The 14,253-nt window shown below is 33.5% G+C and overlaps 1 protein-coding gene across 1 annotated transcript; it reads left to right on the forward strand.

Moving 5' to 3' along the window:
• Positions 1-1,310: 1,310 nt before the first annotated feature.
• Positions 1,311-6,260, forward strand: LOC133186760 (uncharacterized). The gene is made up of 7 exons (XM_061322059.1): positions 1,311-1,544; positions 3,699-3,802; positions 4,238-4,311; positions 4,507-4,647; positions 4,762-4,876; positions 4,970-5,048; positions 5,434-6,260. Exons 2-7 carry the CDS (start codon positions 3,716-3,718, stop codon positions 5,541-5,543), a joined length of 606 nt encoding a protein of 201 aa, XP_061178043.1. The 5' UTR covers positions 1,311-1,544; positions 3,699-3,715; the 3' UTR covers positions 5,544-6,260.
• Positions 6,261-14,253: the final 7,993 nt, after the last annotated feature.

Here is a 14,253-nt window from a genome sequence, read left to right on the forward strand (position 1 = left end):
GTCATCGTTCACTTTTATCAGCATCTCTTGAACTGGGTGTGAGGATTCCGGCTTTTCTGTATGAGCCAGTGTAGTCTTACATAGCTTTCACTATCAATTAGAAAACTGACAATTTATTCAATGTTTAATAAAGATAAACTGGAGTAAAACAATTAACACATTGCTTTCACTTGAAGTGTGATATGACCCATAATTGATTTGTTGTTTTTGAGGGTGAGGGAGTGACAACCCAAGAAAAAGGGAGAGAGATTAGTTTGGTAATTGCTATGTCGCCGAAGTAAGGGAGTGAGTGAACCTTTTATATAATAGTGGTATAAAGTGTGAAACTTATTTTAAAACTGATTATAATTTCTTTTCTTTTTTTTAATTTAACATGGAAGGTAATGAATAGGTGACTGTATATACTGAAAAAAAAGTGTTCTTATAAATTGCTCTAAACACTGAACCTAATAGCTCTTGACAGGTTTGTTAACACGTCGAATTAAACTATATTAAAACAATCAGTAAGACCGACTATATCTGTTGATTAATTATATTCAACAGTTGCCAGACATTTTTAAAGAACAGGGGTTATCTTGTCAGTATCATGTCTGTTTATTCAATACTGATGTAATTTTTAAAGTTACAAATACTTACTTAAGTTTCAGAAACTTACAATTTTTAATTAAGTCATAATACATGAATTGTCAATCTGATTAGTTACAAGACAAGAAACAGCATACAAATGTACAAAAAAGAATACTTTCATACTAATGCAATTTCTTGAACATCTTTTTCCATCCATGTTTTAAAAAAAAATCTTAGACTCCAAAATCTGACTCCAAACTCCACTCAATAACTCCATTCCATGCCTCCAGTCCATGAATTACACGGTGCCCTGATGTCGAGGTGATTTTATGGTGTTGGGAACACTTTGTATCCAAACATTATGTGATGTTTTGGTATACCCTCAGATCATGGAATAAATATCAAATGAATGTTATTTATGTCTCTGATAACATCTTAACTTTTTTTTTTTAAAAAAGGTAATTTGTTCATCTTGGTTGTTGTTTTTATTGGAGATCTATAAATAGACATGACTTCCAACACACTATAAATACTTAGTGGTATACCCATTATTTAAGTGAAAGTAGAGTACATGTATTGACGAAGAAGATAGAGAGGTGAGTTTTCAATTATAGTTATTTACGACGTAAAAACGAGATTTGATGCTTCAAGTCCAAATTCTATTTAACGTTATGCTATTTAGTACTAATAGTACAGGAATGGCTGAACCGGGAATCGAACCCGAGACCCCTGCATCACTAGTCAGGTGTTTTACCGACTGACCTACCCAGGCCGATATCCACGGCCAAAACCATTACATTCCTCCCTCCTTAAATTGTCTTCGCCCTCGAAGACACAATCCAAGTTATTAGTAGCCACTGGCAAGACTTTCACCTGCAAGTCCAGGGGTGGTCAACGGCACCAAATCTGTAACAGGAAAGGAGAAAATGTTTGGCTGGACCGGAAATCAAACCCGGGACCCCTGCATCACGAGTCAGGTGCTTTTCCGACTGAGCTACCCGGGCCGATATCCACAGCCCAAACCATTATACTTACTAGGATTTCCATTTTGAACGGATGTAAAATGTAATACACTGCAAGACACCCCTGGTCAAATTAAACAGGATGCAAAGTATTTGTTGAATGTTATTGTCGTATTTTTTTAATCACGAAATTACACTCCTTACAACAGAATGAGCCAATCTCGAGTAAAAAAAATATTTAAAAAAAAATTTAGAAGGTCATTTGACCAAATCAGTAACTTAAAAAATATATATGTGTTAAAATAGTGTAGAATTAAAGCAGTCCAAACAAATAAGTTGTACTTAATATTGCACCTTTATAAAAGCACTGTTTTTTGCAAATTTTGAGTTTCGATTTATTGATGAGTCGTAAATTGATGTAAGATACTGTAATAAGAAGGATTAATGTAAAATTGATCACAATAAGAAATTTCTAAAAAAAAAAAAAAAATTACTCTGAGAAAACTTTTTAAAGAGATTTTAGTCAATATTCCACAAGAGGTCCATAAGCCTTCCTATCATCAGCATCTACTACCAATAAATCTAGAACTGACTATTAAACAGCTACTTCATAGAAGTTAAAGAAAGTTGAATATTAAAATGAACTTGATATTGGATATAGTTTGACTGGTTGAATTTTAGGAGGATTTTTTTTTTTCGGTTTTTTTACGTCTTATTTTGGATCGATATAAGGTTGTACGTGTTCGATGATTTTTTAGTAAATAACAAGTATCTAGTAGTCAATCTTTATAGGTTTCAAATTTATATTAATTTAACTTCTAAATATCACTTGGTTAAGATATGTAAATATAAACGAGAATATATATTGTATATATTTTTTTAGCATTGCTATGTGTCACAAATCACATGAGGCATGCATATCATATTTTGAAATGGTAGTGTTCATTTTTCATTTTGTAAGTATAAAACTCGTGTAATTCATAACATTAAAACTCATACGATGCAAAGCAAAAAATAAAAAAAAAAATCAATTTTGAAGAAACGACACTACACATTATGATGTGATTTGAAAATGCTGGAAGCAGAACTGCATAAGAAGACTGCGTAATCTGGAGTTTATGCACTACATACAGGCAGACAAAGATCTGGCTCCAGTTTCAGTCTGCAAAGCATGACCAATCGTGTATAAAATGATATATTTATAAAGTGAGAGCAGTCATGGTTAAAAGAAAATTCTGTCTGCTCTCGAAAATAAAGTTCAGCCACTAAAGCGGATTTTTATGTTTTGAGTCGTAATACCGCGTATAGAAAAAATACATGTAGATTTTTTTTTTTAAATAGAAAGCACACATTCGTACAAGAAATTCCCAGCTTGTTTTTGGTATTTACTGTCATAACTTCTTAAGTGAAAAAAATATTATAGCTTAGCCCTTCCAATTCAATTCTCAATTCTTATTCTCTCTAAATATGATCACTAGTATAAATACGCAAACACAAATTGAAGTCAAGTTGGGGAGGGGGAGCAGTCAAGTATAAACCATTAAAAAGTGATCATACAAACATGCAGTTATAGAGGATTCAAGAAGGAGAGAGACAGTTTTGAAAACTCTCACAGTACATTTCGACAACGTTTTTTGTATTTCGCGCATAGCTATCTACATCGTCTGTCTTAGTTCATTAAGCTTGAAAATGTTAGGATTTTTACAATATCTATTTTGGAGAAATAATTTTTTTTTCTGTCGCTTGAGAAGTACTTACATTCCATAACCTAATGAAATTCATCACCAATACCTTCACCTGCAATTACAAACGGTGCATGTTCTAAAATTTCTGTAAATATCCCATTTACCTGTTTCAATTGGAAGACGATGATTCATGTTCGTAGCTTTGTAAGTGTACTTCTTAAATCTTAAGGTAAATTCAGCTCATAATTTTTGAGACCAAAGTTCGTTTTGAAAATTCTATAATTAATACATTTAGATGAGCTATCGACAATACTTCTCCATTCTTGTACAAATTGGTTTCTTCAATATGTAAGACAGTCCACAAGAATTTAGGATATCTTGTATACATTTTATTCATGGATGTATAAAAGATCCAGCCACATAACACCTATCTATAGTTTCTTGTAGTTTCTCATAGTCTCTATGTACAAACATTCCTTTGCAGGGTATTCCTATAGGATTATGGAAATAACCAAAGAGGACGTCAAATTACCCGACATCTCTAAAGGAAAACTAGCCTTTGTTCTGTATAATGTGTTTACGGAGGAAGTGAGTTTTTCATTGACACGAATAAATATAAAAATTATTATGTCTAATTTTGCTCTATAAATTAAAAACTTGATGCCCATATAATTCACAAAAAATGTCAACAGAATGTTTGAGAAATATCGGTTAATCAAATTTTAGATCTAGAATTTACGCTGTAAAATCTTAAGTGGGAAAATATACACATGGAAGTGCTCGGTTTGTGTGTTTCTGCAAAAAAGCTATCATGTTTGGATTTCAAACATTGAATAAGATTGAATGTTTAAGTTGAAAGAAACACCTTGTCATCGATACCCCCCTCCCCAACTTTGAAAAAAAAAGATGCTACGTAAATTCATTTTTCGATCGATAAACTAACTAAACAATTTATCAAATCTTTCTTTCTCGAATAATTCATAGTACTCAAGTTACACTTTTGAATTTTGTTTGCTTTTATAGGAGTGTAACAAATACATAAAAGATTCGGAGAAGAGAGGATATGAGCTGGCTTTAGTCAATGTCGGCGGAGGAAGGTAGGCGTTATTTACATGTAGTTATAGTTATAGTCAATCTTTCTCGTTGGTTCATCTTTCTTATATTGATTGTTAGGTTTTTACCTTTCCACATTTTAAAATGCGTCTAGAAACTTTTGCTGTGTGAGGACATGACATAATCTCTCTCTTTTTTTTTTTTTTTTTTTGTTTGTTTTCTCCTACCAATACCAATAGACAAGTTCAGGCTACAGATGTGAGAAATAGTTCTAGAAATATCTGGGACTCAAAAGAGGAAGCAGATAAAATTCTGGGTAGAATCAGGAAGTATCTACCTGATAAATGGAAAGAAAGAAAACTTGTAGAACTGAATGAAAGGTTTGTATACATGTATTTGTACATTCATTTTAAAAAGTAAAAATAAAATTTTAGACTCTTCGCAATAATTCATAAATCAGCATTTTAAAACTTAAAATTTTTTATTGTCATAAGGTTACGATTTTTGCGGTATGACCCCGGTGAATATTTTAAACCTCACTTTGACGGCCCCTACATCAGAGACAATGGAGACAAAAGCTACGTCACCGTCCAAATCTATCTCAACGAGGTGGGTAAAAATAAACGACAATGATGATGGATTAATTTACTATAACAATTTCTCTTTTCTCACTTTTCTTTTCTGTTTACAAAAAATCACCAGGGATTTGAAGGAGGCAGTACAACCTTTTTAGACAGTTATGCAGGGGGAGATTGCGGAGTAGAGGTGGTACCCAAAACAGGTAAAATATACATGTATATTGCAAATTAGAAAAAAATGTTCAACTTTCATATTAATCTTTCATGCAATGGAAGGATTGATAAAATTCTAACAAAGAAATATCTAACAAAGAAATACATGTATATCACTGTACTAAATACACTGCTGTACATGTTCTCTCATACAACCTAAATTCTTCAACAAAAAAAATCCTAAATAGAGAATAAGCCTTGATTTTATAAGTAGTGTTTTTTTTTAAATTCATTTTTTAACTTTTGGATCGATAATACTATATAACAAGCAAAATACAAATGATGTCTAGTGTGTGGAACTACAATTATCTAGTCAAATATTTTATTATGAATAAACATTCTAAAGCTAATAATAGCATCTCTCTACCTTTATAGGATCAGTTTTGATTTTCCAACATGACATCCTTCACGAAGGCTCGGAATTAATTAAGGGCCGGAAGTACGCCATTAGGACTGACGTCATGTTCGAAGCCTTGCAGTTCTAGACTGGGACAGGATAAGTCTGCCCTGCTACAGTGGGTGAATCCATCGGCTTCAGAAGTGTTGTGCAATATTTTCTGTAGAATATGTTTTGGTATTTCCATAACACATAACTGGATACCATACTAAAACTTAAAGTGTACATGTATATGTAATTAAGGAACATTTATACATACTGTGGAACATTTTAATTCAGGGTCAATGTTCGTGGGCAAGCAAAATTTAATTGGTTCATGGTAACTCGTAGATACAAAAGATTCAGTGAATAGAAATGTTGAGAAAATAATTGTTCGTGGGGATATATATTCATGGGTTAAGATATCCACGAACATAGATCCCCAACGAACAATAATTCCACAGTACACTTGTATTGTTGTTTTAAAATAAAAATAACCGTCATTCAATACTACTGTATATTTGTGCTTAGATTTCATGTTACTTAACTTTTTACGTGAACATTATTGCAGAGAGACATATATGCTATATATAGCTACATATATAATGTAAAGTTGTTAAAAGTGTTGCACTTTTCTTGTTCTGTGTTGTATGTAACTTGTGCAAAAGATTTCAACTTTTCATATCATAAGATGGTCAACAAAAGATTTTTTTATTGTTTAAAAGTGTAACTTAAATTGCTTTCATACATGTATTTTCTTTTTTAAGCCATTTGTCTTTCAAATACAGTTCATGAATTCAGTAATTGATTAATAGCAAGCCTTTTTCATCCATAATTTTTTTTTTTTTAAAATGTCATGAAAGTTTGCTGTTGAATTTTATCTGAATTTTATTTCTTTCAGAAATGTTCTTGGGTAATTCTGTTCTATTAAAACCAGAAGTAAAATACAGAATGTACTATTTTATTATTGTGTAATGCGGGCGAATTCGAAGATATGGGGAGACACGCCCCCTCATTACCCCCTTTGGGATTTTTTTTATCTAATGGCATAAAACATCTATGAAAGTTTGAGACAGGAGTATGATTTCTCCCCTTTCCCTCTTTTAAAGCCCCCCCCCTTCACTTTCGCTGTTACGGACCTGTTCAGTTGTATTAGATCACAATAGGTCTCAGCAGTACAGAGAAGGCATTTGCGCACCTGAAAAATCAGACTTCAAATTATCGAAGTAGTATTGTTGAAGTAGAGCGCGTGTGCATTTTTAAATCACAAAAATGGTAGATTTGTCGATTTATAAAAAAAAAATGTTCTCTCCCCAATTGCAAGGAAAATGTATTTTAATTATTAGCACAAATGTAGTTGTTTGTCATCCTTTTTATCATTTTAAATGTTTGGTATACGGCCTTGTTACACCTTGATCTTGTATGTAAAACATTTAGATATTCACAACGCCTTCTTTGTGGTAAAGAAAAACTTCCTGGTTTCAAATAACATATACCGTGTGAATTCGGTGTCTAAATGAATCAATTAAGATATGGGATTTCCCGTCTTGTTCCCTGTGTTTTCTGTGCCATAACTATAGATATACATGCTACGCTTTAAAAAGTAAGGGATTTTATTTTCATATACTGACTGTCTTGTTTTCAGGACAATTACGTTTTCAGGACTTTGTTGAGTTTCATTAATTTTCCCGCATTTGATAGATCTTTCTCAATCTAAAGTAAAGTAAAACTGAAAGTTTTTCTATGTAGAAAAGAAATAATAGTAAATCAGAAAATCCTCTTTTAATATAAAAGACCTCGAGTACATGTAATTAAAAGCCTTAATTGCATTTGTTTTCCCCGTTTAGCAACAGTAATTTCTGTTCAGTGTTCATCAGTTCTTTCTGTCTTTGAGCATTTTTCAGGAGGATGAATGACCAGTACCCTATGCCAAAAATGAAATGGATTAACTCCATATTTTCACTTGATAATGTGACATCTAAAAGTTAAAAAAAAAAAAAATTAGGGATGTCAACGAATATTCGAGTACTCGACTATCGTTCGATCATACCGACTATCAACTAAAATTTCTTTAGTCGATTCGTTAAAAATGTGTTACATAAAAGTAATTTAAAATTCAAGGTAATAAACGTGGATTTGACCATTTCATTTACAAATCAATGTTCTCGTAAGTAAAACTCAGGGTATGGTTTAACTGTTCAAAGGAAATTATTTGTATGTCGATTTATGCCTCCAAACCTACAGTTTGAGATACTTAAAAAGATGCCAGGATGGAAAAACAGTTAAAAGTACGTTATCAAGGTTATGTAAAACTGAACTTGTATTCTGCAGTGGAACATCAAATATGATGTATTATATGCCGAATCCATCAAACATATACACAGTCTTCAAGTGAAAATTTCCTAGTAATATAAGTTCTCCACAAAAATGCCAAAAAAGCAGAGCCGTAAAGAAAAATGTTGTTATCACGAACATGATTATCAAGGATTGTTTACCACTGATTGTTGTAATAGAGAGGACGTTCAAGAATTTTTTGGTTTTGTAGATTCAAATTATTATAAAGTTTCAACCTGCAATACCATAATATCTGACGTAATGCAACTATTCATAAAGAATAATTAAACAGCTGTTACAAAATTGTAAGTACGTGTAAATTGGGTGACAGTTATGAGCGTAATTAAATGCTGTTTCTTTCTGATATTAATATCATGCGGTGTATTGTTTGTTTAGACAAAATCTCAAAATTAAAATTTATCACAAGCTCTCTCTGTTTTTATAAGAGGCACACTTTAATTGTTTACCAGTCAAAGGACACTGGCACGACACGTAGAAATGGCTTCAATTAACGGGTACATGTACAATCGTTATGAAAAGAGAGGACAAATGCGAGCGTTTGATATCCTGCATTTAGATAAAATATGCAGTAAATTAATATTATATTAATTTTTGAAATCAAATGCATTGGATCATGTAGATGTACAGTATTTATTGTACTCCGAAAATGTTTACGTTTTAGAAATCCGTTGTATAATGGTGATAGCGTAGGTTAAATATTGTACAACTAGTCTCTAAAAGACAAATATAGTGAAAATGACATAAAAATTAATTTAAATTTCAACGAATATTCGACTATCGTTCGACTAAAGCCTCCGACTATTCGACTAAGCTGTCCGAATAAAATTGACATCCCTAAAAGAATTAATCTTGACAGTAAACTCAAGCATTGTTGACCTGTAAGCTAAAATCTGACAGTTAACTTTAATATTGTTGACATGAAACAGTAAACTCTAGTAATGTCATCCTCACAACGTCAGGGGTCCTGAGTCAACTCGTTGCCGTGGGAAAACGGCAACGAGTTGACTCAGGACCCCTGACGTTGTGAGGATGTAGTAATGTTGACCTGCAGGCTAAAATCTGACTACAGTAAACTTTAGTATTGTTGATCTTTGAGGCGGTCATACGGGTTCGATCGCTGGTGGCCAGATAGCTCAATTCGTAGAACACCTGACAAGAGATTCAGGGGGGCCATGCTGGTTCGAATCCCGTTCTGGTCCGTCGCATTTTTCTCCTCTCCTGTTACACCTGCAAGCTGAATTCCGACTAAAGTAAACTCTGGTAATATTGTTTGCAAGCTAAAATCTGACTACAGTAAACTCTAGTTTTGTTGACCTGCAAGCTAAAATCTGACCAGAGTAAATTCTAGTATTGTTGACCTGCAAGCTAATATCTGATTACCGTAAATTCTAGTTATATTGATCTGCAAGCTAAGATCTGACTACAGTAAACTCCAGTAATGTTGACCTGCAAGATTAAATCTGACAAGAAACTCTAGTTATATTGACCTACAAGCTTAATTATTGCTAAAATATCATCTATTCATGTTGACCTACCTGCATAATCTGCCTACAGTACAGTATTATAATCATGCTAGCTTACAAATGGCATGCTATAATCTGACTACAATACAATCTACTTACGTTGAACAACATGCACAATCTAACTACAGTGAAATATTACAGTTAAATTAGCCATCCTGGCTTATATATGGCATGCTTAAATCTGACTATAGTAATCTCTTGTTGTTTTACCTGAACTCTACAATCTGTCACCAATACATCCTAGTTATGTTGACCTACACACTACAATTAAACTACAGTGCATCCTAGTTATGTTGACCTACACACTACAATCTAACCACAGTAAATCCTAGTTATGTTGACCTACACACTACAGTCCAACTACAGTACATCCTAGTTATGCTGTCTTACACACTACAATATGACTACAGTGCATCCTAGTTATGTTGATCTACACACTACAATCTGACTACAGTACATCCTAGTTATGTTGATCTACACACTACAATCTGACTACAGTACATCCTAGTTATGTTGAATTGCACACTACAATATGACTACAGTACATCCTAATTATGTTGATCTACAGACTACAATCCGACTACAGTACATCCTAGTTATGTTGACCTACACACTACAATCTGACTACAGTACTTCCTAGTTATGTTGACCTACACACTATAATCTGACTACAGTACTTCCTAGTTATGTTGACTTACACACAACAGTCTGACTACAGTACATCCTAGTTATATTTACATCCACTGAATATTATTTCCTTTATTTCTTATAAAAACCATTGCCGTTAATCAGTCCATTAACAACACTAAGCAAGCCACCTGCATAGATTTCTTAAGCAACGGCTGTTCCATCAATTATGCATACAATGACATACACATCCATAATACAATATCTAACATATTTAATTTACTTTGAACGTTTTTTTTTATAAAGATATAAATATAAACAATAAAATGTCTTTCTTTGGTTGTTAGTACGGGAATTAACGTCGCAGGTATTGCAGAAAAAATTCACATAACCCGCTGACGCTGGTTATGTATTTTTTCTGCAACAGCTGCGACGTTAATTCCCGTACTAACAACCAAAGAAAGCATTTTATTGTTTAAATGTTGTCCTACACACTTCAATCTGACTATAGTACTTCTTAGTTATGTTGACCTATACACTTCAATCCAACTACAGTACTTCTTAGTTATGTTGACCTATACACTTCAATCCGACTACAGTACTTCTAGTTATGCTGACCTATACACTTCAATCCGACTACAGTACTTCCTAGTTATGTTGACTTATACACTTCAATCCGACTACAGTACTTCCTAGTTTTGTTGACCTATACATTTCAATCCGACTACAGTACTTCTTAGTTATGTTGACCTATACACTTCAATCCGACTACAGTACTTCCTAGTTATGTTGACCTATACATTTCAGTCTGACTACAGTACTTCCTAGTTATGTTGACCTATACATTTCAATCCGACTACAGTACTTCTTAGTTATGTTGACCTATACACTTCAATCCGACTACAGTACTTCCTAGTTATGTTGACCTATACATTTCAATCCGACTACAGTACTTCTTAGTTATGTTGACCTATACATTTCAATCCGACTACAGTACTTCCTAGTTATGTTGACCTATACACTTCAATCCGACTACAGTACATCTTAGTTATGTTGACCTATACACTTCAATCTGACTACAGTACTTCCTAGTTATGTTGACCTATACACTTCAATCCGACTACAGTACTTCCTAGTTATGCTGACCTATACATTTCAATCCGACTACAGTACTTCTTAGTTATGTTGACCTATACACTTCAATCCGACTACAGTACTTCCTAGTTATGCTGACCTATATGTTTCAATCCGACTACAGTACTTCTTAGTTATGTTGAGCTATACACTACAATCTGACTACAGTACTTCTTAGTTATGTTGACCTATACACTACAATCTGACTACAGTACTTCTTAGTTATGTTGACCTATACACTTCAATCTGACTACAGTACTTCCTAGTTATGTTGACCTATACACTTCAATCCGACTACAGTACTTCCTAGTTATGTTGACCTATACATTTCAATCCGACTACAGTACTTCTTAGTTATGCTGACCTATACACTTCAATCCAACTACAGTACTTCCTAGTTATGCTGACCTATACATTTCAATCCGACTACAGTACTTCTTAGTTATGTTGACCTATACACTACAATCTGACTACAGTACTTCTTAGTTATATTGACCTATACACTACAATCTGACTACAGTACTTCTTAGATATGTTGACCTATACACTTCAATCTGACTACAGTACTTCCTAGTTATGTTGACCTATACACTTCAATCCGACTACAGTACTTCCTAGTTATGTTGACCTATACATTTCAATCCGACTACAGTACTTCTTAGTTATGTTGACCTATACACTTCAATCTGACTACAGTACTTCTTAGTTATGTTGACCTATACACTTCAATCCGACTACAGTACTTCCTAGTTATGTTGACCTATACACTTCAGTCCGACTACAGTATACTCACACTCTTGTATTTTTTAAAAAAGACTTTAAAGATGATAATAATGGATACTGTCTTTATGAATAAATATACCATGTTTAGTTACACAAGGCCTAGTGATATATTTCAAAATGTGTGTATGCAAATCTTACATGAGCATCACAGATTACAACCTCAGGAAGTCTTCTTTCAAAATAGATTTTGCTTGGTTATTTTATTCTAATTAGTTTACTAGAGTACTATATTTTGTTTGACTTGACATTGTTTTCGAAACAAACTTCATGGATGAAGTTAATTCTAAGGTACAACTAAAGCTTATACTTTTCTTATGTACGTCTAAAATAATGACGAAAAATTAAAAAAAAAATCTAACTTCGATCAAATGAATTTCAATAAAATGTGAAGATAACGAACGGTAATCTCAAAAGCCCAGTGAAACAATACAAATTATGAGCAGAGCGAACCCAGACCTCTGAAAACTTCAGAGATGGGATAAGGAACCATGAAGGAGAAGGCATTCCCTATCGACTGGTCACACCTGCCGTGTGCCCTTTGTCATAACCTTGTAAACAGAGAAATCCACTGTCAATTCATTATGATAATGATGGCCGAAGAATTTCTACCTAAACTTGTTTGTCAGTAGTCTGCCTCGTTTTAGAAATTTATTCCTACAAAGAACATGCCCTTGCGAATCAACTCCACTGGGAGACAAATCCCATATACAGGTGATAAAGGGCATATTGCTACATAGATAAGGATCGAAGTTGACTATCCCTTTCTAAAATCTGCGTGGATACTTAAGATGGAGTACATGCTATGTGAGTAAATGTATCCTACGAAAGCCTATTAGGATCAACGGTAAAAAAAAAATTAAAAGGCGTTATAACGCGGAAAAAGGCGTAATAACGCAAATAAAGGCGTTATTACGCCTTTCCAAAGGCGTTATTTCGCCTTTCTAAAAGGCGTTATTACGCCTTTTCAAAAGGCGTTAATACGCCTTTTAAAAAGACGTTATTACGCCTTTCCAAAAGGCGTTATTACGCTTTTCTAAAAGGCGTTATTACGCCTTTTCAAAAGGCGTTATTACGCCTTTTCAAAAGGCGTTATTACGCCTTTTCAAAAGGCGTTATTACGCCTTTCTATAAGGAATTAATACGCCTTTCCAAAAGGCGTTATTATGCCTTTAGAAGAGCCATTATTATGTCTTTGACAGGCCCATGATTTTGAAGAGGGGGCAGCCTCCCATAAAATTGACAAGCAAAAAAAAAAAAACAAGAAACACCCCCCCCCCCAAAAAAATAAACTGCCTAGAGGGGAATCTTTTTCTAACTTTTCGGTAAAACTTTTTTTAAATGCAATTACTTGTCCGAGTTTAACCATACTGCACCAAAATGTTAAGGGACCAAGCAAGCAATAAATGATTTTTTATATTTATTTAAACTATAGCAAGACTATTCTCCCAGAAAGGTTGGGGGAATCCCCCCCCCCCCTCGCATTCGTACTACCTGCCTGTTTGTTTGAAAAGGAGTTATATCCAAAAATGGAAAGGCGTTATTCTAAAATAATGAATATATGAAAGATTGAACCAAAGCCACCTTTATTTATGCAATATTTAGATTATAGTTTTAATATTATATAATTTAATTTTGTTTGTATTCTAGCCTCTCATTGGTTAATATCCAAAAAGGAACACAAATTATTTCTGTATAACCTGGTTTGGTACGGGGACACACCCCCCTGACAACCAGCTGAATCATCTGTATCCATACTATCCTCTCATTTCCAGTCCTTGGGATTCATGGAAAATTCCAGATTTAATAAATGTACCTTTAATTTCAAACAATAATTCGATCTTACCACATGTAACCAAACAACATGGCTGCTAGGCCTATGTATCAGTTTTTACCTCCCCTCGATTCCCATCACTTCCGTTACTTCCGTTACTATGGTTGTATTATTGAGCGGCAAATTTGAACTAATAAAAAGTAACGAAATTTTACACCCATAGTTATTTAATGATTTTAAAATTAAATTATAAGGAATGACTCTAATTCTTGGCCAAATTATTCGAGTATAACCTGGTTTGGGTCAGTTTACGCTGTTTTATAATCCGCTTCGCGGATTATAAAGCGTAAACTGACCCAAACCAGGTTATACTCGAATAATTTGGCCAAGAATTAGAGTCATTCCTAAAATAGTTTTAATATTATATATAAATTATATTATAAATTATAGTATTTTCTATATTCCTGCACATCTCGAAGACAGCTGTTTGCATGCGTATTAAGAGAAGTCAACACTCTACTTTTGAAAATCCAGGATATAGGCAGAGCCAGCTTTGTGCTTTACTAGCCATATATTAAAAATTCATGTCAAATTTGAAATATTTTTCTCTCCTCTTGGAAAAAAAC

Source organism: Saccostrea echinata, unplaced genomic scaffold, assembly GCF_033153115.1.
Source record: "Saccostrea echinata isolate AGI-Se365-2 ecotype Australia unplaced genomic scaffold, CSIRO_AGI_Sech_v1 ptg000014l, whole genome shotgun sequence".
Classification (NCBI taxonomy): Eukaryota; Metazoa; Mollusca; class Bivalvia; order Ostreida; family Ostreidae; genus Saccostrea; species Saccostrea echinata.

Bases quoted from the DNA above. Each gene is read 5' to 3' on its own strand.
- LOC133186760 (XM_061322059.1), top strand. From the start codon at position 3,716: ATGGAAATAACCAAAGAGGACGTCAAATTACCCGACATCTCTAAAGGA. The intron at 4,312-4,506 runs GTAGGCGTTATT...CAATACCAATAG, and splicing joins GTCAATGTCGGCGGAGGAAG to ACAAGTTCAGGCTACAGATG. The intron at 4,877-4,969 runs GTGGGTAAAAAT...AAAAATCACCAG, and splicing joins TCCAAATCTATCTCAACGAG to GGATTTGAAGGAGGCAGTAC.